This window comes from Molothrus ater, chromosome 19 (genome assembly GCF_012460135.2).
Source record: "Molothrus ater isolate BHLD 08-10-18 breed brown headed cowbird chromosome 19, BPBGC_Mater_1.1, whole genome shotgun sequence".
NCBI classification, from domain to species: Eukaryota; Metazoa; Chordata; class Aves; order Passeriformes; family Icteridae; genus Molothrus; species Molothrus ater.
The window spans coordinates 8,721,681-8,747,361 of record NC_050496.2 but is presented as its reverse complement, the minus strand read 5'-3'; the positions used below and the strand labels follow the sequence as shown (position 1 = coordinate 8,747,361).

The 25,681-nt window shown below is 41.2% G+C and overlaps 2 protein-coding genes across 3 annotated transcripts; both read right to left on the bottom strand.

The window, feature by feature from the left end:
- Positions 1-504: 504 nt before the first annotated feature.
- Positions 505-7,487, bottom strand: ADAP2 (ArfGAP with dual PH domains 2). Its single transcript, XM_036394792.1, has 10 exons — positions 7,386-7,487; positions 6,227-6,357; positions 5,460-5,551; positions 5,252-5,337; positions 4,806-4,915; positions 4,005-4,151; positions 3,210-3,293; positions 2,722-2,784; positions 1,429-1,506; positions 505-851 (listed from the first exon to the last, which is right to left on the bottom strand). Exons 1-10 carry the CDS (start codon positions 7,474-7,476, stop codon positions 642-644), a joined length of 1,092 nt encoding a protein of 363 aa, XP_036250685.1. The 5' UTR covers positions 7,477-7,487; the 3' UTR covers positions 505-641.
- Positions 7,488-10,603: 3,116 nt separating this feature from the next.
- On the bottom strand, positions 10,604-25,394 carry ATAD5 (ATPase family AAA domain containing 5). 2 transcript variants are annotated; one of them, XM_054516908.1, is made up of 23 exons: positions 25,322-25,394; positions 22,659-24,439; positions 22,247-22,334; positions 21,395-21,559; positions 21,068-21,206; positions 20,514-20,598; positions 19,871-20,052; positions 19,282-19,439; positions 18,864-19,017; positions 18,347-18,640; positions 18,080-18,176; positions 17,463-17,545; positions 17,228-17,373; positions 16,950-17,100; positions 16,319-16,489; positions 16,000-16,130; positions 15,823-15,916; positions 15,525-15,589; positions 14,488-14,668; positions 13,611-13,801; positions 12,461-13,293; positions 11,208-11,372; positions 10,604-11,016 (listed from the first exon to the last, which is right to left on the bottom strand). In XM_054516908.1, the coding sequence occupies exons 1-23, from the start codon at positions 25,391-25,393 to the stop codon at positions 10,938-10,940; spliced, it is 5,505 nt and encodes a 1,834-aa protein (XP_054372883.1). In that variant the 5' UTR covers position 25,394; the 3' UTR covers positions 10,604-10,937. The 2 variants fall into 2 exon arrangements, with proteins under 2 accessions (XP_054372883.1, XP_036250776.1); XM_036394883.2 differs by having other exon boundaries at positions 16,000-16,112.
- Between the last annotated feature and the right edge of the window lie 287 nt (positions 25,395-25,681).

The window sequence follows — 25,681 nt, the reverse complement described above, 5'->3', positions numbered from 1 at the left end:
ATCTGTAAGGAAGAATTAAATGTGTGAATTACTTGCTGCTTGGTAGAACCAGATCTCAGACTTTGTTTTGAGGCATGGAACACTCAGTGCTCTGTGTCAGCCAGAGCAATCTCCACCAGCTCCTGCACACAGTGGTACCTGATGAGAAGGCTCCCCTCCAACACTGAACACCAGTCTTCATTCACGGAGTGTTTGCAAGCAAGTCACTGAAGAAAATACTTTTAAAACTTGCTTCTGCCTTTCAATGTTCGGTTTAATCAAGCTCATTAAGCTTCATCTGTTCCTGGGTGAGCCAGATCAATGTATGTCCATCCTTTACTCTCAACACATTCACTGGGACATCGTGTGGGGTTGTGCTTTGGAAAAAAATCACTGGATGTAGGATTTGCCACTCACATAAAAGCCAAATGGTACAGACTGTTGAAAGCAAGGAGCTAGAAGAATCTGTGTGATTCCATTACAGGACTGGTTCCATTACAGTATCCTCCACAACTTAAACTTGGCTTGTTTTTTTATTGTCCCAGAAATGTAGTGCTGTAAGAAACATTCATCCCACTCTGCTGAAAACAACCCTGTTCCTGTGTGGCCAGAAGCTGCAGCTAGGTGGAATGCAGCTGCCTGCCTGCTCCTCCCTGTGGACATCAGAGTTGGGTGATGACTCCACTCAAGGCATCCATCCACTCCCTCTGCTGCCTGTCATTGTCACAGATAAACACAAACTCTCTCACTGGTGTGACCAGAGTGATCACTGGCTTCTTCTTCTTCACCCAGACTTTCTGGGGCAAATCATCTCGTACTTCATATCCCTCATCCTTCCTTCCGATGAAAACCTGGCCCTGTGCAAATGCATCCTGGAAGGAGGCAGAAGACAGCCATTAGCCAGCAGGCAGTGGAGCTCCAGCAGACACTGCCCTGTCCTTTGACATGGAACAGGATCTGGGGATGCACGCAGGGGATCCGATGACACGGACTGGTGACACCAGGAGGGAACACACAAAGGGGCATTTTGCACTCACAGGCATTCTAAGGAGGAGAAGGCAGGGTCCCACCCTCACAGAGCTGGTTGGTGGGTGTTCAGAAGGGGCAGGGAAGGACATTCCCGTGGCTAAAGCAGAACATTGGGGCTGTCAACTGGAATATTGCTCATCTTGGCTAAGGTTACAGGCACAGAGGCACTAGGGCTGGGGGAGATGGGGCATGAACCAGAGGCAGTAGCAGTTACTTTTAAAATATCTTTCTCACAGCCACTGTACAGGCCAGAGTTCCCAACCAGCTCAGCTTCAGAGACATCCTTTGGCAAGGGAGATGGGCTCTTGGGGCTGGGCCTGCTCCAGTCTGGCAGAGCCACTGGAAAAGGTGGATGAGAACAGTCCCTTCCTCCCCACCTGCTTCATGAAGGGGCTGTGGAACAAAGAACACTCCTCTTACCAGTGGATTTTTAAAGTATAGCAGGTTCCTTTCCTGAGAATCCAAGCAGAACCAGCGTACCTTAAAGGCCTCCTTCTGCTGCAAGGAAATGGTAGAAATTCTTTAAAGATCCAAGCCTCAAAGCAGACTTTGGTCTATTCAAATCCCAGGCCCACTTAAATGACTGGAGCTGGAGTTCAGTTTCCTTCATCCCTGCAACTGATAACAGGACTGCTGTGTGCAGCCCTCAGCTCTCTCTTCTTCCTGGGCTCAAAATACAGATTTACATTCAATGACAATCCTTTGGGCAGGGAAGTAATCAAATTAACAGGATTAAGGAAGTTGCGTGAAATGGATTGAAAGCACTGCAGAGAACAACCCCTGAGTGGTGATACTGAAGAGAGTGAGCAATCAATTTCAACAATCTGATCAAGGAGGTTGTCCCTGGAATTTTGGGTGTACAATACTAGCTGGTTTTTTTTAGGTGCTAATTCCATCAGCTACACTTACCTGACCATTCCTGAGCTATTAATTGCTCCAGGCTGAACTGAAGAGGCCTCTTCTAGGACTCAACTCAGTTTAAGCAGAATTTAGGCCTCAGGAGAAAAACACAAAATCTTTCATCCTCTGTGCAAATACCTGCAGAAGAGGTGTTGGAACACTGGCACCAAAGCTGGGCCAAAACCCAGCATATTCAGTATCAGCACTGCACTGCTGCACTTTATAATGGAACTTGGCTCATGGTTCACTCAGAGGAGAGCAAGGCAAGAAGTGGCTGTGTTCAAACAAGGCCTCAGTTCTTTATCTCCTCCTTAGCAGTGCCCAAAACCCTGCTCTTCTGTTCCAAGAGTACTGGTCCAAACACTTCCCACAATAAAACAAACCAAATTATTGGCTTCACTGTAGAGAAATTTGCTCAAATGACACTTTGCTGCTCTAAGTAGATGTGACTTAAGTGCAATGGACTCTTAAATGAAACAGAGAAGTAGGAGAGGTCAGCACATCATGTTCTGCTGTAGCAGGAGCTGCAGTTAGCAGACATAACAATCCATGGTGTTGTGTAATAGCACTTTGCATGTCCATTGACAGCTAATCCACCCTGCTTACTCCTCAAGGATTCTTCTCCCCAATGTTATTTTCCACACAAAATAAAACAAGGTCCCAAAGAACATGACAGGTTTGAATATGGTGTCTTTTATCAACCCAGGAAGCAGAGAGTCACTGAGCAAATAATTTACAAGTCAGGATCATTGAACTACCAAATATTCTCTACCTAGAATGATCATGTTTGTGTAATGCCAAATATGCACTTACTTTTGGTCCTGTTTTCTCCATATATCCTTCTTTGACAAAACTTCTTGTGATCCTGGGTATGAGCTAGGAGAACACAAACACAAAAAAAGTCTGTGTCTGTCCCAACCAAAACTAGGGCAGGCTGTCTCATTCAAGATTGCACTTCTGCTCTGTTTTTTGAAAGTTAATCACCATCAATTGTGGCTTTTGGGGTCTGGCAATTTTTTGGCTGCTTGGTAAAGGGAAGTCTGAAGTAAGAAGGAACATAACATTTTTGACAGATTACACTGTGTAAGAATCACATGGACACTTTAAGGCCTTCAATGCTAACCAAGTTTTTGCATGTTATTCAGTGTGGCTTTTCCTTCTACCTCTTCTGTCCATTCCCTGGACCCAAATGCTGCTTTTTAAGCACCTGACTCTGTCAGAAGAAGTGAGAAAATGTCATGAGAAAATGTCTTCCCATGCTATATTTGGCTAGACTGCTTCAAGCCCTGTTGAGTTCTCACCTCAAGCTCAGGGACATTTGGGAAGGTTGTTCTGAGATAATGGTAACGTGCTGCCCGAATAGCATTGAACCAGTCAACAATTTCCTGGGAAAACACCAAACACAGACACAAAGATCAACAAGAAGAGTAAGAGCACTGCTTCTCCAGAATGCCTCTCTCCTTCCTTGTGACCTCTTTATAAAGAGGTACTTTCTCCCCAAGGGGCAGAGAGAGTCAGTGATTTGTCCCAGACACCTGAAAAACATTGACCCTTGAAAATAATTTAAGAATGCCCCTCCTGGGAGATCCAAGACATTCTCAGCATGGACAGTCACCCAAGTCTGTATACACAGGCTTTTTCAGTTGATTCAGCTATGGGTTGTTTAAAAACCTCTACCTGGAAAGACACAAGAACTCTGGTGAAGGAAGAAACAGAAGTCTAACAATATCTACAGAGATACTTTTCAAAATTATCATGGTTGGCTTGGAAATAATGTAGAACAATATTCTCTATGCGTGCCAAGAATTTAACCATGAAATTGTGTAAAACCATGAGGCAGTTACCTTACAGAGATTTACATCCATGCACCACTTCAGACTATCCAAAGGGTGAGGTTGAATATATGCCCCAACAGAAAAGGAGCAGGATGCTACAGTTAGATGCTACAGTTAGGAGTATCAAATTCTGCAACTTGCTATATTGTACAAGTCTTAGTGATGCCAACTAAAACCGGACGTAGCAGACACAGTAACTCTTCCAAAATAAAGATCCAACATCTAAGCACCTGCTTACTCCAGAATCTCCATTATATTCACCTTTCCACTTTCGTGATAGACAAAAAGGTTCCTTGTTTGACCATCTGTGATGTATGTGATCTGCAGCCCATGATTGTGTCCTATTTTCTCCACCTGGAACATTGCATTCAGAGTCTCAACGCTGATAACGGCTTTTGGAACTTTGGACTGTGAAATGAAAAGCATCACTGCATTAAAGTGTTCTCAGGGAATGTATTGCAGGACAGATCAGCTGTATGAGACCTAGACCCCTACTAAGAAGAAAGCAGATGTCCTAAAATATCTGAATATTGCATATACCTGAAACATAAAGTCTTAACTACATGCAACATAAAACCACTTAGAAAGATTTCTTCACAAATGCTGGATCACTACCGAAGAGGGCTGGGTGTGCATTGCAAGGGAAAGGTCTATCTCCAGCCTCCCAGTTAGAGAACAGTTAGCTCCAGTCTCTCACAGAAAGGAGTCATGAGAGAACCCTGCTGCAGGAGCTGATGAGAGGATATTTTGGTAATGTAAGAAGCTAAAAACTGCCAGCAGATCTCTTCTTTGTCTTGCTATTCAACTGCCAGTACCCATTTCCTTTGTTCACTAAGAAAGAGGAGGCTGCAAGGTTGAGATAAGGGAAGAGAAAAAGAACTAAATCCAAAATTGCCCAATATACCACATATGTTAAGAGAGAAACTTGTCCACTCCTCTAAGCACAGGCTGGCCACAAAACTAGAAACAAAGCTACTTGTGCTGGGTTTTGCCCACAAAGAACAAGGTCTGAGGGTGGGTGTAGACCTGCTACCTATGGCCAGCTCTGGCTGAAGAACTCACTTCTTTGGTGTAGTACTTCATCACCCCTTCCTTTGCTGACAGGAGAAACTGCCTCTTCTGGAACTGTCTGCGTCCCTTCCCAAGCTTCCAGAGGCATCCTTCACGGCTGCCTGCAGAGCAGACAGAAAAGTGTCAGACAAGGGTGGCACAAGGGCAGGACTATTTAGCTAAGGGTGATGTGGCAGTTTCAAGTCTCTTCTCCATCTGAGAATTTTCCCCTCATGAAAAAATAAGTGGAAGAAATAGAGAACTGTAAGATCTGAATATACCCTTGCACTTGTGTAAGTGCCTTTTCTCAGGAGTTTCTTCTCAAAGCTAGACTCAAAGCAGTGACTGCACATCCATCAGTTCAAATGTGACAAGCCAACCTTAGACATCTCCAAAGCTACCAACAGAACACTGTGCTGTTGGCCTTGAGGCTGAGACCTCCCTGACAATCCTTTTACCTGCAGAACAGGGATCGGGGCAGACTCCAGTGTCAAGAAATTCCCCACGCTCATATTTAGCTCTAATCCACTGCTGTCTTAAAACCCTGAAAGAGGAAAACATGGATAAAGCTGATCTGTCTCTACTCTAGCTTCAGCAGCCAGCCAGGGAGACCTGAAAGGGAAGCAAATATAAAGGTCTACAGCAGTGAATACACCATCAACTTACATGCAGTCATGGGACTTGGGGATGTAATAGTATGGAGGGACCTTTGCCTCATATTTAGCTTTGGCCCAGAGATTTCCGTGATTCCTCATAAACTGAAATACAAAATAAATTACAGTTAGGTGTGCCACTGCAAATCAACACCATGTCATAAACATAGAATGAGACTTGTATCAAAGGGAGTGCTGCACTTTTTTCTGAGTCTTGCCATAACTCTCAGAGTGTATTTACATACATTTATCAATTCCCTTTGGCATTATAGTTTGCTGGTTTTAGGTGGATGCACCTTTTTCAGTATTTACAGTTCTGAACCATTTGTGAAGAAATACAAACTGTGGTTGTTGATGAAAAGAACAAAAGAAAATTAGGAGAAAATTTATATATGATCTCCCCATTCCTTCATCTCCTCCCAGATATTAACCGTGATTGTATTTTTAACACAATTCAACTGAATGCTGAGAGGCTGAACCAAAATTTAAGAAGAGTATGTTGCTTTCTTAATTGAACATACTACTCGGAAATATCTGTGGGTTTCTAAGCCACAGGAAGAAGTTACTGTGTATACAAAAATACACACCACAGACTGTTAGGAACATGGTCACCTAGCAGTGACCTATCAGCATAATTTGATCGAGCAGGTCATAAAAATCCCCCTAAAGTAACCCATGTAGTTAACATGGCTCTGTTGCACTGTGCATGGTGGATGGCACAGGAATCACATAGCAGAGAAGGTTATGAAATGTGGAGGATTATTACTTTTTCCTCTATACCTCTATTAAATTGCTCTCCCAGAAGTCAAGCCGAAGGGATTTGACTCTGCTGATTTCAGGAAGATTGCGATGAATTCCAGAGCAATTCAAACAAATGAATATTCCAAGTTTGTAAGAAGCCCACTCTGGATCTAGATAAAACCACAAACAATCAATTAATACACAGGAAAAGGCACATCCACTGGCAAGGATGAAGACCCACATCTGATGCACAGTCCAGGCTTCACACCTAGTAAATACCTCAATACCTCAAATCCCACCCCACTGTTTATGGCTGTCACTTCGCTGTGCTCAGAGGAACAATACCCGCTTTCCCCAGTGAACGATGTGGCCCCTGAGTTTGTACATTGTTTAACTGCCTATTTGCTTTAAAATTAAGGTGACTGTGCAGGCAGATGAGTGGTGATGGGAAAGCTCAGCTAATTATTAGTTCTGCATGAAAAGCTGCTGTTGCTGAACTAACAGTGGCAGGAAGGTGCCGACAGTGCGCACTACGGAGAATACAACGGAGTACAACGGAGTACCGACAGCGCGGGCTCCGTCCGTGTCCGCGAAGGCTCCTGCTCTTGCCTGCTGCCACATCCCCTGAAGCAGCTTTGACAGGTGCACGCCTACAGGCATTGAGTGTTCTGGCAGGACCATTTCCTTGGCTTGCGCCACCGCCCACTTCTCCCTATCACGCTAAACAGAAGCAACTTGACGCCTTCTTCAGCTCCCGCCTGACCCACCGGAACGGGCACCGGCGCCAGCGCGGCGCGGGGGCTCCGCCGGGTTTTCCGTGCTTTTCCTGCCCCAACCCTTGCGCACAGACATTCCCCGAGCTGAAAATCACCCCACGCACCCTCCTCCTCCCGCAGCCTCGTGCCCTGTCCATAAATAACCGGGGAAGCGCCTGGTGCTGAGGTCGTTTCCCGCCCCTGCTGCGGTTCCCTGGCCCCGCGGGGCTCCCCGAGCGCCGTGTCCCGGAGCGGGCAGCGCCGCGGGGCCGGCCCGCAGCCGCCCTGCGGGACACGGATCGAGCACGGACCGAGCGGACCCAGCTGCGGACCGGGACGGCGGCGCCCACGCGGCACCACGGCCCGAGCCCCTCGTCACGGCCGCTGTCCGCTCGGCAGCGGCTCCGGGGGCCGAGGGGCGCTGCCCGGCCGAGCCGCCTCACCTGGGTCCCCGCAGTCGGCGCAGCGATCGTTACCGGTCCCGGCCGCCCTCTGCAGCTCCAGCAGCAGCGCCTTGTTGTGGTCGTAGTCCATCGCACCCGGTGCCCGGCGCGGAGTCTGCGGTGGCTCGGCCCTGCCGGCAAATGAGGAACCGGAGCGGCCCGGGACGCCCCGTCCCCTCCCGTGTCCCCGGGCGCCTCCTCCTGCCGGCGGCTCGGGGTGCGCGGCCCCCCGGCCCGGCCCGCGCCCTGAGGGCACCCGCCCCCTGTCCCTGTCCCTGTCCCAGCCCGGTCCCCGGCAGCTTTCCCGCAGAGTCGGAAGTTCTCCGCTGACAGTGCATTGCTAAGGGCCCGTGTCCAGGAGGGCTCGCCCGCGCCCTCCAGGTTTGCCTCAGCCCCAGCTCTCTATAAAAAGTTTACAAAGCTTGCCGGGGATCAGAAGGGCAGCGCCGCCCCAGACATCGACCGAAAAAGCCGCGGTACCGCCGGGGCAGGCGAGTCCCGCTCTCCCAGCGCAGCTCTGCCCCACTGCGAGCGCTCAGCACAGGCTCTGAGGGAGCTCGGTGACACCAAGCAGGGCCAGAAAACCTCTGCCCACGCAGCTCAACACAGGGACAATACAGCATTTCAACCCTACTGAAAATGTCCCTCTTCCATGATAAAGCAAATGCCAAAAAGTCGTGCCTTAATATTCTGTTTATCTAAGACAAAATAGAAATATTCTGTTTATCTATAAAGACATGAGAAAAGAGGAAAATTTGAGACAAAGATTTTCAAGAAGGTTAATTAATTCAGAAAAAGATTGAGATGTTCAAATATTTTTCTAGTTTCAGGTTAAATTTAATTTGCATTGCTATGGTGCAGTAGTATACACAATGCTTCTTTAGTAAAGTTTATCTACAATCTTGTAAAAACGCTGTAATTTTGTAGATGACTAAACACTACACTAGACATGTATTAACAGTTCCAAGTACTGAAACCTTTTTTCCATCTTCTAGGTACTAAATAGTATTATGCCTTTTATTTACTTGTAACTATTGTGAAGTTATGAAATACACAGCAGCAGAATATCTGAAAAAGTTGTTCAGCTACTTACATAGAATCTCTTTTCAGCATTCTCCCTCTAGGAACTGTTGCATACTGGAATGTAAACATGGATTTAATTTTCCCCAGGCAATCTTGCAAGCCATACACCAAAGCTTTTTGTTAGCTTAATTTTTGTAGTGTCCTTACAACTCCTGTGGAATAAAAGGAACATTTTGTATGACACTGGGGGAGTGGCTATTTATATATATATATTTCACAAAGACTTGAGATAGTCTTGCTCTGGAAGAGGTCCTTCCCTCCTCCAACTTCTATTCTGCAGTAACATTAACACAGTCTAAGCCTTTGGCTCATTCTTCCAACCATAATTGCTTTTTTCTATATTATTCATGGGATAGTAGAATAATGTACCTAATTTACATTCTGGAAAGCAATATTGGAAGGACAGTAAAGAGAAAAAAAAGCTTGAAACTTGGTTGAGATTTCCCCAAGAAGAACAAGGTTGTTGGATTTGGTTTTAAGTTGCTGTATACCTACTAATAACTGCTGCTTGAATGGGAGAGAGTCATTGTGAAACTCCAGGGTTGTTTTTACTTCTGATTTCAAGACACACAAGTTAGCTGGAGGGGCAGTACATAAAGGACTAACCAGGGCCCAAACTATTGCAGGAAAATATTTTGCATCAAAAGTAGGCAAATTTCACAGTAGTAGAATGGAGCTTGTGAAGCATTTCCTCTAATCAGAGTTAGTCAAAACCAGCCCCAGGTCCCTCTTCCTCAAGCCCATCTCTCCTGGAAACTTGCTTTATTCTAGCATACAAAAGATGCTCATACCTGATGCATAAAAATCCAAAGGTGCTAATTTATCAGAACTCAAATTATCACACAGAGATTATCTTTCAATCAGAGTAGCATGAGGTGATTTCATGTGGTAAATATCTGATCAAGAAGGGAAATGCTTGAATTCCACCTTACCTTGTGGACACCACAGCAGATTCTGTAAACAACTTCTTAAGGCAGTTATTAAAACCAGAGAGCTGACTTCAAAAGAAGGAAAATTGTCTCTCACTGCTTTCTAACTTGGGTCTTTCAAATTATCCCTGAATTTCCTAAAATACTACTGGCTTTATAGGAATTGTTTCTGGTTTGTGGAGGTCCTCACTGTAACCTAGTTAGATTGATAGTGCCCTTAGAAAGCAGTGAACAGATACACTTCTACTTTATTATTTTAAAAAAATTAAAAATGTTATTTATTTTTACACATCATACAGGAGAAGCATAGACTGTTGATACAAAAAATCAAGCCATGAAGATTTTAACAGCCACCACTGTTTTTTTGATAATTCTGGACAATGGAAAGAGTAAACTATAAAGATGATCTACGATACAGAAGCTTAAAAAAATTTACTGTTTCCGTGAGTATTTCTAATTCCTGAACATCTTTAACACATGGAAAATGTAAGATGAGACCAGAATCAGGAAATGCCCTTCCTTATTTTTACAGAGACACTGAGGTAAGTGGAGCACCACTGCATGGCAGCAGTCTGACTCAGATTGAGGAACAGGAACAGTCCAACTACAAAGAAAAGGCAGGAAAGTACATGGCTGAACTAATTCCAGTTTTAAAATCCTTTAAAAAATATGTTTCAGGACTTTTACCTTTCATGCAACAGAAACATTGAGAGTGTAGCAAAGTCTCACAAATTTATTGTCATATAAAAACGGATTCAATCACAAATAACCAGGCTGAAGTCTTGTCAAATACAAAAAAAGAAGTTTAAGAATAGAACACAATTTACAAGACTAGAAGTAGTTAAATATTCCTGTACCCAAAATAACGCTGGGATAGTTGTTATTTACAAAATCTTGCCTAAATCTCTTGAGACCATGTTGAGCTACAGTAATAATTTCTCTACCTTTTTAGGAGATTAACATGCAGATCTGACAGCTGTAAACAATGAAAGGAATGTATACAAATATATGTACATTGAGGCATAGTGCTTTGTAAGGACTTTGTTCCTGTGGTCGAAGTGAAGAGCTGCTTTCAGTCATTTGGACTTTGGAGGACTTGGTGCACCCTCTCTGTGCCCCCTCCCACCTGGAGTTATTTATCACTTTAACTGCAAATTCAGAAACAAACTTGTTTGAACAAAACAGTCTCCTCCTCCAGATGAAAACAGCAGCTTTGCTGTGGAAGTTGTGACAGTTGGTTGTTACAAAAGGACTTCTTGCTATGTGATCCACAAATTAGAGAGAAAGAGAGCAAGCAGTCCCCACTGAATAGTTTGTGCATTTAATATTATGAATGCCCTCACTGGACAAGCACCAAACAAACCCACATTTCAGCTGTGGAGAGCAGTATAATGACAATAGATATATACATTATTTTAAATAATTATAAAAATTTAATATACAAGTGGCTCTGAATATACAATAATGTGGTAATTAAAAAAACCCAATCTATGGTGAGAATACCACCATTAGGCACAAAGTATTTCTGGTGTTGGCAATCTTAAGGGAAGTCCAAAGACAGACCATTTATCGTTTCTCTGGGTATTTCAAGATGAATCCCTTCAAGATAATGCAAGAACCTATTAAAAAAAGAGTAAAAAAGATTGTTAAAGGAACAAAGTTATTTCCAAATATAAGGCAAGACCTTTATTATTTTGAGAGACAAATGTCCACCTTCCTTGCCTAGAATTATTTGACAAAATATTTTATTAAAATCCTTAACAACCTTCTATAATGAAATGTAGCAAGATTTAGGAAAACCCAAACTTACCTTCTTTTAGTCTTCCCTTGCTCTTTAAGCTTCTCAGACCTACAGATACTGCGGAGAGTGGGGAGGTATTCAAGGGTACTGGCTTGCTTATTGCCCAGGTTTAAAGGACTTCTGGAAAATACAGTTTTGATGACAGCCAGCCTCTTCTGTGCTTTTTTGTGAGTGCTGAAACAGAGAACGAAGCTTTATTGTTTCCTATACAAGAATGTGCAGTGATGATTTCATTTCTTTAGGATCAAAGCCCCTGATTTAAAACTCCATTAAATTGATATCCAGAAGTGCATCCCAATGGATCAGATGTCTGCAGCTTCTAATTGTGTGCTGCTTACACAGCATCACAAAGCTGCACCTGGACAGAAACATCAGGGCCAGCAGTTTGTTTGGCCAAAGCTCTTGTCTTAGTCAGGAGTCTGATCTGGTGAGCTCTTCAGTCTAGAAATGGATGTGAAATTCAGTACAACCACAACTGAAAGCATCTGTGGTCTTCAAAAATAAAAAGCATGGAATTGGTATTTGCCAGAATATCAGTGTCAGGTCCAGTGTCTAACCCATGACATAAACTTGGTCACAGGATGCATGGTCAGATCCATTCTGCCATTGCTCCTCTGGGTACTGATTTACAGAAGAAAGGCTCTAAGCCATTTTCCTGTTCAGACCCCTGAATGAGCTTTAAATACCCATTGTGCAAATTTTACCTATGATGACTTGCTTATGTTAAAAACAATGTTTCATGGACATACTTGATAGTATTCTTTGGGCTTTTACAATGTATTAAAGGCTATTCTTTGTTAGCATAAGTTACTACAAGGAATTTACTTTGGATTCTGTAAGGTCTTCATCAAGCAACACCTACCAACACACTTAACAGTTGTTCAGTATGAGCAGGCGACAAATTTGCATATTTGGTAGTTGCAGAATCCCATCTGTCTTGAAAAAGCCATTCCTTTAGGGTTCTGTTATTCTTTTGGGGGTGGTGGTGCTGTTTGTCCATTTTTTAAATAACTAGACTAAGGCCAGCATTCCTTAACAACGTTAGAGTCAGGCTGTTCAAGAAACATCACTTTTTGCAGATTGACAAGAAGTTCATTTAAGGTTGTAAAAGCACAATGAACAATATATTGCAGTGTTTTCAGGCACAGTGTCATAATGGTATGAATATGTATACATCAAATCTGAAACAGTCCTGCACCCTGGGAAATGCTCTTCTTGACAAATAACTGCATTACACTCCAGAAATATTAACAAAGTCTTACCTTGAATCAGCTGCCTGACTGAAGGATATGCAATTCCTTGTGTTTGAGAGAGGCAGAGTAAGTCCCTTCAGCTGTTCACTTTCAGGTGTTTTACTGGTAGTTGAAAAGGATTCCAAATTTTGTGAAATATTAACAGAACTTTTAGTGAAGCTGAGTGCTTCAATAGCTGCCTTTATTTCACTACAGCTCTGGGAGCTCCACCAATCAGTATTTTCTATACTGAACTCATCACAAAGACCATTTCTGATTTTGGCATTTGTCCAATGAAAATCTTCACTTCTAGAAAACTCCAGCGGTTCCCTGGTGTTCATGTTTACACAGCAATCCAGGAAGGACATGTTCTCCACAAACTCAGTCAGTGAATTCAGACACTGAAAAACGACTGCAGACCTTCCTTCGTTTACCGAGGTTTTAGTTTTAACTTCTTTTTGTTCTTTATGCACCAACAATTTTGATTCCTTTTTACTCACTTCAACACATGATTTAGGACTGTCTGATGGCAAAGTTATGAATTCAGCTGAATAGTTCAGCTCAGAATCAAATAAGTCACTATCATCCAATATCTCAAGCCTTTTCTGAGCCTTTGTCTTTTTAGACCTTTTTCCAGGGCTACTCTTCCTAGAGCAAGAACTGTTAGTAGATCTGTCTTTTGAGGAAACTACAGTAGTCCTTTCAAGTATAGACTTTGAGGCTTCAGACTGGTTTGACAGAACTTGCATTGGTAAGGGAAAAATAAGTTCAAGATTGCTATGTACAAAATCCACATGCTTCATCTGGAATTCTGTGAGAAGCTGCATCAATTTATTCCATTCCTCCATAGTTGTGATTTTGTGCTGTAAAATAATAATATGAAAGCTTTATCAGCATTTAAAATTAATTTCTTAAATTTATCAGCATATTAAAATTAATTTCTTAAAAATAAAAATGTTATAGACAATCACACACTCCTGGCTTAGTGCTTATGAAGTGAGGGACTGTTTTGCTTGTAGCAGACCACCCCAGTTCAGACTGTACCTGACCACAGAATTCTCTAACTTCTACAACAAAGCTTTTCAGAGATTTGCTTCTAAGATGATGCCATTCCTGGTGATGTTTACACTCAATTGTCTGGCAATCATTCACAGTATTACCACATCTGCTACAAAAATACCTTAAGAAATGTAAACAAATCTTCTGAAGGCAAGAGGATGTTCTTAAGGCCAAGCAAAGTCTCTACACAGCCTGTATCACATTTTGGAAACTCCTGAAGATGTGAATCATCAGCTTGAGAAAAATCCACCTTGGAATCCTTCGATTTTGCAGGATGAATGACATTATCTGCCTTCCTTGTCTCTTCTTCTCCTGCACAGAGATAATAGGATTTACTTGAAAGGGAACAACTGCATCATTAAATTGATTTTCCACCTCTTTGCCTCAATTCCTGGCACAAAGGACGCTGTGTCACCTCTTGCTGTGGTGCTGGAGGAACAGAGCAGCTGAAATGAGACATCCCCATGCCCACATCACTGCTGTCAGTGTTACCAGCCTGCTCTCCTGCTCCCAAGTAACCTTTGAAGGAGGCTGTGTCTCACTTGTCTCTCCCTGTCACTCCCTCACAGCCCTAAACTCCTCCTGAATCCTTTGGGGATCAGGTTCCTACCCCTGCCTGCTTGCCAGCTGTCCCAATTTTATGCCTTTTTCAGTTCTGCTTCTTCTAGATGAATTGTCTACTAGCTATATGGATAAAGAACTGTAAACTGAGGAAAATTACTACTGGTTCCCTTCTTTACCTAGTTGTGCTACTCACAACATGAAAGGGAGACAGTAAGCACCACAAGGACAGGCAATAAACCCCTCAAAATTAAGTTCCTTATGCATTAATTCAAGGCTCTGAAGTAGCTAAAAATACCAGAAGCATTCCCCTCCCCCAAATTTAGGAGTCTTACAAGCAGTTACCATCTATTCATACACATCTAAGAATGCTTTGATTTAGTCAAATGCATATGAAGAGATGGATATTTTTAAAAGGTTAAATTAATACAACATACCATGAGGTGCCAAATGCTTCTCTTTCAAGCATCCACCTCCACTTCTAACCCAGAACTGTAAGTACAGGAGACTTTGTCTGATATCACAGTTATTTGTGGTCAGGAGAGCAGCCAAGTCTTTCACATCTGTCCGTAGGTTCTCAGCCAGGCACAGAGCTTGGAGGTAGCTCACAGAGTTTATCTAAACAAGAGTTACACACAGACCACTGAAACAACTCCTGCCAATCACACTGCAGGAAGTCACACAAGAGCAAATTGTTCTATTTATGCTTGCAATACATTTTGCCTTTTAATACAGAAGGTTAATTTATTAAATTAGATTACAGTTAGATTAAAACCTGTAAGGAAAAGCAAGCTACCCAATCTATGCAGCCTATGTCAGAGAATTAAGTTCAATTTAGAAATAATTAAAAACAAACACATAAACCTACTCTGCTTATGGTCCTGAGGCTACCTACACCTTGCTTCTTATCACCAGTGATCAGCTTTTACTGAACTATATTCACCTAGAAGTACAACAGGTTTTCCGTTTCACATTAAGAAATTTCCCCTTCTCAATAATTAGGTCCTTCTGATTCTCATTTATTTAGGTTTTTCACCTAATACATAGCTGCAAATAAAACTATTTGCTACACAGAACACTAGTGTCTGTATTAAAGGAATAACCCATAATAATTCTAAAATAACTGCTATACTTTTTAATGAATGAACCAGTACTGGCATAAGCAACCTTCAGACCAGGGCTATCAGATATTTATCTAAATACACTCTACAAACTAAATGAATTGATTAAGTGATATTCTTATTGTAATTCTCAGTACCAGTAAATTGTTTGCAAAATAAATCTTCCATTCCAGTAAAACAGCTCCTACATGTAAAGAGAAATACATCCTACATATCCTTACCTAAACCCCAAAGACGTGTCTGTCTCTGATCAAACAACTATGTTACATCAGAAATATATAAACCTAGACCAACATTTAAATTTCAAACTGAAATCAGCTGATAATTGCCTCCATTTCCAGGCACAGACTTACCAAGGAAGGGGTTTTAAAGTTGATCTCTTCAAAATAGCCATCAAACATTAAACTGAATGTTGGATCTATAAAGAGAGATCAGTGAACTGTCATGACATTATGTCAAACCTAGTTATTTTCTTTATCAATTAGAGCAGCCAGTACCTTTATTCAAACACTCAAATACTTGCTTTAAAGTCTCCACTCATTTAATTTTGCATTTAGGAGCAGTATTCAACCATCACCATTTACAGCCACTTCTAATTAGAAGTGGCTCTTCTGTCTGTAAAGCCTAATTGCTGTCACAAACACTGCTCACCATTGGTGGTAAGAATCACAGGTCTCTTTGCAGTTGCCATGAATGTCTTTATTGCACTCAGAAATCCTGCATCTTCATCAAATATTATATCCACCTACAGAAACAAACATAGCATCAATAGCTTGAGCAGCAGTTACAAGATGTGAACAGTCACAGCTCATTTCATGTGAATTTTACCTCTTCAAAAAGAATGAGGGATGTTGCACTTTTCCTGTTGTGTTCTCCTTCTTCTTTGTTTATTGATGTAATTTGAGTATCTTTCTTTACTTCCAGTGAATTCTGAGCATTTCCTGCAGATGGATGAATAACTGAGCAGGAAGGAGGAGTGAAACCATTTAACACTTTCCAGGTGCTGGCTTCAAAAATCCCCCATGTATCAAATGCTTAAGAGAATCTGTTCTTTTGTCCACACAGCTCCATACATGCTACATACACCCATTGTGTAGCATTTCCACCTCCAAAGGTAATTCATTAAATATTAAAAAGGAATACCTACCTCCATTTTTCTCTTCAGATGTTGCTTCTCCATCACCACCTTTACGTTTGGTAGAAATTTTGAAGTAGTTTGCAAGTGTTTTAGAGGGCAAGCTTCGTTTTAATCCTGCTCCTTTGGGTGACACTGGTGGTTTTCTTGGAGAAATAACTTTCTTTGGAGAATACATTTTTTCTGCAAGGTATGTTTTATATTAAACTTCATCTGGAGATATAATGTCAAACTGATATTTCTCAGACAAATTTAAAGTAAAACCCATTTTTTATCTATGGCAAATGACAGGTTTACTGCGCTGATTTTTTGCTTGTTTTCCTTTTCTCTTGTTATAGGAAAAGCTTTCTGTTCAACTTTCTATTCAAATGCCACAGCACTTGCTCCACCACTGCAGAAATAACGTAATCAAGAGTCAGTATTTTAATAAAGTCATAATTTCATTTGGTCTGTAGTAGTGTTACCCAACAGACCAGTTCTTACTATTATGGCCAGGTAAGCTAAATCTGCTATCTTTCTAAAAACAACTGATATCTAAAATTTGTTTTGGGAATTCAGTCTTTAACAACCTTCTCCCCTCTGTAAAACCCACCCCATAATTCAGACCAAATAAAGAACCCCAGATAAGAACCCCAACACTTACTTGGTGACTTGGTAGTGCTACAACTGTTAAAAAAGCAAGGCTTGTGTGCATTCACACCTTTTTTGTCCACTTGATGAGACTGAGTAGCTTCTTTCAGCTGAGACAAAATCTGTCTCCCACTACGCTGGCAAGAGGCATTGACTTCAAATATCTGCAATGGTATTTAATTTACAAAAAAGAAAGAAAATTAAATTGTAGACATCTTGTATTACAGATGCTTTTGTATCACGAGCTATAAATAAGAAAAATGCACTGAGGAAAGAAAGAAGTCCACAAACCTTAAAGCCAAGCTCCTGAGCACAAGCATACACTGCAGCAGTTTTCCCCACTCCTGGTGGGCCAGTTATCAGAACCGTATTGCAAAGGGTTGTCTCTTCCTCAATATCAGATTTACTATCTTTAAAGTCAAGGCTGCTTAAAGAATCTGTAGAATTATTAAAAAGAAAATAAAGGATTGCTGTTATTTTTTGCCAACTTTCAACAAAAGAGAAGCTATATTAATTCTATCAGTACCTTCTTGCTCTTTGTCCTCTTTTTCCATTTTCTGATTTCGTTTTTCTTCCAAATCAGCTCTCTTTTTCCATTCTTTTAACCAACTATAAAAGAAAGGAAGAAAACAAGAATAAAAATTGCTGGTGAATTAAATGAACCAAATTAAGATGGAATGGAACAGAACATAAAACTAGAGGATATCAGCCACTTGTTACCTCACAGAAATCTATCAAGTCCTTTCAGATAAAAGCAAAAAAATGTTCAGGATTTGATTCTTTTGTAGAAAAGGTTTCCTTTTTCATTCTATATTCTGTTAGCTAACTGGTATAAAAACAAGTCATTTGGTGAACTACTTAATTCACTCATAATTCAGGGTTGTTTTGTCAGATGGATCTTTAAATTCTGTGTAAGAGCCACACCAGTAACTTAAGTACACACAGAAAATTTAACTGAAAGCACAATGTGTTAGGTGGAATTTAGAGCTAAATTCCTGTGTAAAGCAGACAGTACAGCAAGGTCATGATCAGGATGTTTGCAGGGAAGTACAGACAAGTACTGCTCCCTCAGAACTTGAGCATTATCAAGTAACATGAGGTTTTGGGTTATTTTAGGAATGGATCCATGTTCCCACTTCTGACCTGTGTAGCCTTTCAATTTCTTTCTTGTTCCCAACAAGTTCACTGGAATCTTGAGGCTGATATTTTTCTGTCCAGAGCATGTCTTCCTTTTCCACACCTACAGAAAAAATATTGTCCATTTTTAAAGTTCTTCATGCAATAGACTTGATCACATCTAGCAGAGTATCAGGACAAGATTTGATTTTTGCATCACAGTGGAAAGCTGACATAGATCACACATACCCTTCCTCAATGGAAAGATTAAAATGAGACAGGAGATGCAGTTACCTGAAAGTGCACTTGGATCTGATAAACAACCACTGCCTTCTGTCACACTATCTGGTTTCTGGAGCTTGTTTTTTCCCAAGTGCATGGCTTGTCCTGTCTCTGCTTGTTTTTCTCCAGATATGGGAGGAATAAGGCTCCTGGAAACTCTTGATTTCATCTTAGGCTCTGTACCTTCAAGTTGTTTTCTTCTTTTTGATTTGCGATCTTCTGTTTCTTTCCTTTTCCTCTTTGTTTCCTTCCAATTGTCAGGATGTTTCTCAATTACATCAAGATTTGCAGTGCCATCTCTGCTTTCTAAGAAAAAAAATTGCATCCATTCAAAATTTCAGGCCAAGTCCATTACTACTGTACATTTGCTTAAACCACATTTGAAGAATTTGGTCAAAATAACCTAAAATGTGAGGATCAATGTAATTCCAACAACAGTATTCCTTCAGTAATATTTTTTTTTAATTCCCAGTTGTTTTTTAATGCCAAAGAGAGTGAGGGTGGTTTTCTTCCTAGACAGATTCCTAACCTTGTGTGCTGTTTTCCAAAGCCAACCGCTGTGTTTGCTTTTTCAGGAACCTGGAGTAGTATTTTCTCACTGGAAACTGAGGATTAGAAGCCACAATCTCATCTAGCAAATCCTTCTTGAATGCATCAGGAAAAGCTGGTCGGTGGCCTGAAAGCTGGAATAGACACACAGAGAATTACTCAAAAACTTGACACAGAATGCTTTGCATGATTTACACTGGTAATAGCTTGTTAAATTCAGAGATTAACAGAAACTGATGAGAACTGTCTAATGGTAAGATGCAAAATGGGTAACACACACAGGGAAATGTTTAAAAACCAAAAAAATGTCAGGACTAAAACAAGTTCAAACTACAGGATTTATTTAAAAACATAACTCCAAACAAATATCAAAACAGTTTGAATTTTAAAATACTCACCACAGCTGCAGAACAATTTCCAGTTTGTTTTGAATTCACAGTGGAAAATTCACCAAGTGAGAGACTGATTTTTGTGCTGTTGGTGACTTCAGTACTCAGTTCCCTCAGTTTAGTTAATACAGGACATGATGGTGATTGCAATTTCCACATTGGAGAACCTACAAAAGAACCCCCACCAAAACCAAAACAAGAGTTAACTTCTATTCTAGGGAAAAGAAATAGGCTGGTCTTCTCTTTTTTGTGAAGTCTCTTGCATTTGTCAGAAGGAAATGGTTTCTGCCCAAATCAGGTCCAACACAATCTTTATTCTCCAAACTGGAACTTAACAGACCAACTGTTTTGACTAAATATTAAGAATTTTGCATCCTTACCCATGCATGCATAGACTACTTTAGCATCAATTTAATTTGTATTTTTTGTATTCAAAAACATCTCAGTGGAAGCTTCAAGTTTTGTTCTCTTACTGAGACACAAAACAAGTGGAAACTCCCACCTATTCCAGTCCTAAGCTGTTCAAATTTTTTCTTTTCTGCACAGATTCCTCAGAAATTGTTATGTACAAATACCTAAAAACTTAACACAAGCTTACAGTCATCCTTCTGCTGTACATGGACAACAGTCTTAAAACAGGAACTTGCAAGGGAGTATGCTTCCATTGCTGCTGCCTTCTTTGCAATCTGCCTTTTCAGTGACTCTGGCAATCCACTCCTCAGGAATTCACGTTTTGCTCTGAATGGATCACCATCCTGAGAATTTTCAGATGCATCTTGGCTTTAATGAAAACAGAAGAAAAAAAGAAAGAAGATAGAATTAATAGAACTTCCAGATATGCAAGGCTCAATTTAATTACATTCTCTTCCAAATGAGTTGAAAAAAGTCTATCAGAACTGCTGAAAATAATATTAATGTGGTTAGTTTGAAATCAATTCTGTGTTAAAAATTTTAATCTAAAAAAAATTCTCTTTGGTTTTGTATTTTAAATGCAATTTGGGATTTCTTTTTAATCAGTCACCAACTACATTTCCAGACATCTAATATGGTTCTAAAATAGTTGAAGAACTCTCCAAGAAACCCTAAAATTTTGCAAGCAGATTAAAATATTAATCAGTATAAAAGTAATGAATATTTATAGCACATTTCAGTAATGTATTTAAATCTGTAAAATGAGAGAATGTTAAAGTAACCTTGAAATGTATTTTGATTTTTAAGCAACTGCACTCTTGACAACTGACCTGCTTTCATCAAAGATCACAATTGGTTCACCTGCAGAGTTTGGAGCATTTTTGCCCAGGCAAGAAGGTGGACATCCCAGTTTCCCTTCAAAAAGGTAAAAAAACCTATTATTAGATTAGCACTGATACAAGATTCTAACCTTGCTTCTGTGTTCACTACCTGTATGTTCCATTTAACCATCAGGAATCTCTTAAGGGAAAGTTGAGTATTTTAACAAAACTCATTATAGCTTTGGTTGTAATTATTTCCTCAGTATAGATGCTATTTTCTAACATTAGGAAAAAAAGGAGATGCAAAGCATGGTATATGTTGACAATTTTTCAAATAAACAGTTTTCCCTGAATGAAGAAAAAGCAAAACAACACATGTAAATAACCTCTGCACTATTAATTCATATAAAAAGGGAAGGTATATATTGGAATATTATACAAGATAAATCAGAAGAGAAGATTAATATACTGCAAAGGCAGCTTTATGAAATAAAGTTTCAGCAGTCAATAACACAAAATATTTCTGTAATAAAAAATAAACACATTCAGTAAAACCCAATTACCATTGGAGTTCTTTGCAACCTTCAAGTTTTTAGGCTTCTTCCCCAAAACATCATTTAAGCTCCGAAGTTTCTTTTCCTTCACACTCTGCTCTGTAGTAGTGACACTGTCCACGTTTGAACCCAGAATTATTACTGAATCCTAGAGGGAAAGCAAATCAAGTAAGAAAGGAAACCCAACTTCTCCTCCTTTATTAACAGTACACTGCAGATATCTACCTTAGCTTGCAAACATCTCTTGTAAAGAATCAAGTAGGAATCATTTGTGTTGCTTATATCAAGAACAAATGTATAAAAATATTCTCCCTCCCCCCCAAAGTACAGCCTTACATCACTTTCTTCCAATTTCTTCTTCTCAGCAAGAGCTCGCTGTCGAGACGAGCGCCTCACAGGAGCTGCTGAGTCTTCACTCACTTTGGATCTGTTCTGCTGTATGGCCTTTGCTTTTTCAATCAGCTGCTTTGCTTTAGATCTGTTCTTAGAAGTGGAGTTTATCTGTTAACAGAGAACAAAAAAAATGAAATAGCAATTAATAGCACTCTCTTCACTAAGTACTTTTGCATGCAAATATAATTTTTCACTTTCATAGAAATAGGTAATTGTTGCAAACTTTCATTGGTATCAAGAAGAAAATGAAATAAGTGAAAGAACAAGCAAACCAAGATGATATCAACAGTTCTCCAAAGGGAGTGAAAGCCCTGCAAGGAGATCCCCAATTTTTTCATGGAACTGATATGGGCAGTGACATTCTTAAGTCTCAGCTGTTCTGCTGTGCCCAAACACTACCACAAATGACTGCATCATTTAGGTTGGAAAAGACCTCTGAGATCATCAAGTCCAACCTCTGGCCAGTCATTACCTTGTCAAATAAACCATGGCACTAAATGCCACATCCAGTCATTTCTGTATCCCATCCTGAGAACCTGCAGCTCAGGAGTATGCTATTGTATGGAACTCTTCTGTTATGAAAGGTGGATTTTTACTAATAAAACATGTTTTAAGATCTAAGGTACAGAAAACTATCTCAAATCTCATCATAAATCAGAGTATATTCCCTTTCCCTAGGGCAGCTGGGAAGTGTCATATTATATTACACTAGATTATTACACAATACTGAATACACCACAGTTATACCCATATAGGAAATGACAAAATACTGACACCGATTGTTACATAAATTACCTTTGTGTTTTTGGAGTGAGACTCTTCATTTTTCACTGCTTCAGCTTTATTTGATTTTGTAGCTGCTTTGATACGTGTAAACCTCATTCTAATTAGGGAAAAAGGCATTATGAAATTATTACTGGTTAATAAAGGGAAATGTTACTCTCAATTTCATTTTCAAAAGCCTTTAAAAATTCAGTGCTGTAAACAGAAGCAATTTCCCAACTGGTGCATGAGGTTTTTTCTGTTGTTTGGCTGGAGGTTTTTTTGATGTCTTTAGTACAAACACATTTATAGTCAGCTATTTTTACCCACTATGATCAGTATCCATGCAACTTTGATATATAGTCCATTAATATTTATGTCTTATTTTCAAATACTTCCATACAATTAATGGGCAAAAATGCAGAATATACTCTAAAAGATTTACCTTATTGGGCTGCTTCCATCAAAGGGCACAGTAATCACCTCAGCTCTGTACATGTTGCTTTTCTTGCAGGATTGTCTGTGTGCTTTTGGGGTGGAAGTCTCTAATGGGCAGGCACTTAATTCATCTGCAGAACAGGCACTTCTGGCCTTGGGCTTTTTAGGTGTAACATTTGTTGATGTTTTGGTTTTCTGCTGCCTTAAACTCCTCCTTAACTCATTCACTTCTGGACTTGATAAAATTATGACATCTAAGGTGTTTTCCACAGTAACAACATTAGCACCTGAATCCTCTTCTCCAGTATAATTGCTGGTGTTTGAGACATCAGTTTCCTTAGTTTCTGAAGCCTTCTTTCTTCTGTTTCCTTCTTTCTGAACCTTGCTAGATTTTCTGGGTTTAGCTCTATTGCTTTTAGGTTTAGAATGTGTACATTTGTCCACCAAATCTTCTGGTATCCTGCTTTCTAATCCTTTATTTGAAGGAACGACATCTTCAGATCCCTCTTTTTCTTTTGAGGACTTTGCAGCAGCTTGCTTTTGTTTTCCAGCTGCCTTTTTAACTCCACTTTTTGTTACGTCTGCTGTTGGTTGTCTAAAAGCTTTCATGAACTGATGCTTTTCTTCCTGAGTACATTTTGGCCTCAGAGAATCTGCCCCTCCAGTCTCCAGTACAGCCAGCTCCAATTCTTCTTCCTCAATAACAACATTGGATTTCCTTTTCTGAGTCACCTGTTCAGTTTGCTCACTGTCCAAAAGGGCTGGGCTGCTTTCTCTTTCCCCTACACGTCCTTTCTGCTTCAAAAAAATGGAAGCTATTTTCCTAGAGCCTTTCTGCTCCTTATTTGAGGGAGGTAATCTGGGGGGAATGGAATGAACTTGTGCAAGGACAGTCACTGTTCTGAGTGGCAGCTGCTGGGATTCCTCACACTTCTCTGGGTCACTAACACTATCACTTTTGTCCATTTTATTTGCAGTACCAGAAGTGTCAATTGCTGGCTTTGTGTCTTCTTCAACATTATTTTCTCCCTGACTTCTCAAGAAGTCCTCAAATGACACTGTTATTATACAATTATTTACCTGGGATGTCCCATCATCCATATGAACCTCAAAACTGGAATCACCAATAGCAGCATCACACTCTGCTACTGTATTTGTCTTCTCCTCAGTTTCCTTTTTATAGGTTTCATTAATCTGGTTTTCCAATGAAGAGCTTTCAGACAAATCAGTATTTACTTTGTGCTTCCTTTTCCTTGATTTTTTTATCCTATTTTTTGATCCATTTGTTTCACAACCGAAGTTTTTTGCATTTTTTCTGGAGGGGACAGTGTTTGGGATGTTCTCTCTTTGATCATTATCTTCTGCTAATTCTTCTGCACATTTTTTGTCCACAGGAGTACAAGAAGCAATAAAGTCATTATTGTCTTGTTGCAGTCCTGTAGTTACTCTGCTGTCATAACTACTAATTTCTATTTCAAGGTCATTCTCAGATTCTTTCATTTCTTTTGGCATATTACTTAAATTATCTTTCTTCCCTTTTCTCTTCCGCTTTAAAGATGGCTTGAAAGATAATTTACACTCCTTTTCATCAGTATCCAACAGTGTTTTATTTTCTCCAGCTCCTACTGGGAATGCAGCATTCTCAGTTGCAGATGTCTTTTTAAAATAATCCAAGATATTGTTGGATTTTGGTGATGACAATGCTTTGTCCACTGGTTTTGCTAGTGGTGAAAAATACCTCGTGATTGTTTCTGCAGAAGCATCTTCCTCTCGCCGCTTCTTGCATGGCTGTAAAAGGTACAACACAAATCTTAGTTTTAAAAAACTTAAGATGACTTATACAGAACTTTTTCAGAAGACAAAAATTAATGTTAATGTGCTCAGACTGGGCACGCATCAACTAAATCTCCATGTTTTCAAGGGCCATCTAAGCCTGAAATATTCTGCCCTTTCAGATAAATAAAAATCCTGTTCTGAAGCCTTGAGATGGTCAAAACTGAACGGGATCACAGGGTCTTCAGAACAGCTCTGCAGATATTTCACAATACTAGAAGTCTGAAAGTCTGGGTCAATTCCGATGATCGACCTTGAGATGTTCCCCAGAGCGTCTCTGGAGCATTTAAGAGGGAATTCCAACATCCCTTATAAAGGTCTGATCTTACCATAAACATCTGACATAGCTTAGGACGACAGTGTACCTTTAAGAGTACTTAAAGAAAATGAACACAAGCGAATTCTTATCTCGTATAATGATTCAAACCATGAAAGAACATTTACTTCTACAGCTCCAAGAAAGACTTTGGCTCATAAAGACTCTTATAACTCCCGGTTTACTAGAAACTGAACGCCTCGGAAATGAAACCCTCTGAAGCAGAAAACGTCTCTTCCCAAAGCCCCTCGAATGCGTTTAATGACAGCCGGGCCCGCGGGGCTGCGCCGAGCGTCAGCAGCGCCTGGGAGCCCGGGCCGGGGGCGGGCAGCCCCTCACAGCTCCGGGCGGCCCCTCACAGCTCCCGGTACACCGGACGGGCCCTGCCAGGGCAGGACGGCAAAGGGGCGAACGCCAAAGGGGGCCAAAGCCAAAAGGGAGGTGAACGCCAAAGGGGCGCCCCTCGCCAGCCGCAACCCCTCTCTCCGCTCTCACAGCGCGACCCCGGCCCGCATCCCCACCTGAACGTCGCTGTCGTTCCCGGGGAGGACGGGGGAGGCGGCCGCCGCGGCCACGGCGACCCTGCCCACCATGCCCCGGCTGCTGCGGGCGCGGAGCCCTCCCGGCTCGCTCGGGGCGGGGGGAGCGCGGAGCCCTCGGCCCCGGGCGCTGCCTCAGGGGCGGGGGGGCGCGCGCCGCCGCCATGGCCCCGATGGCGCCGCCTGACGGGCGCGCGCGCCGGGCGGGCGGTAAAAGCGCGCGCGGGACCAGATTCGGATCCTCCGCGCGGAAAACGGGGGGCGGGGCCTCCGGTCGCTCCCACGTGACCCGCGCCCGCTGACCAATAGCCGCCCGCTGTCCCGATCACGTGACGCAGACGG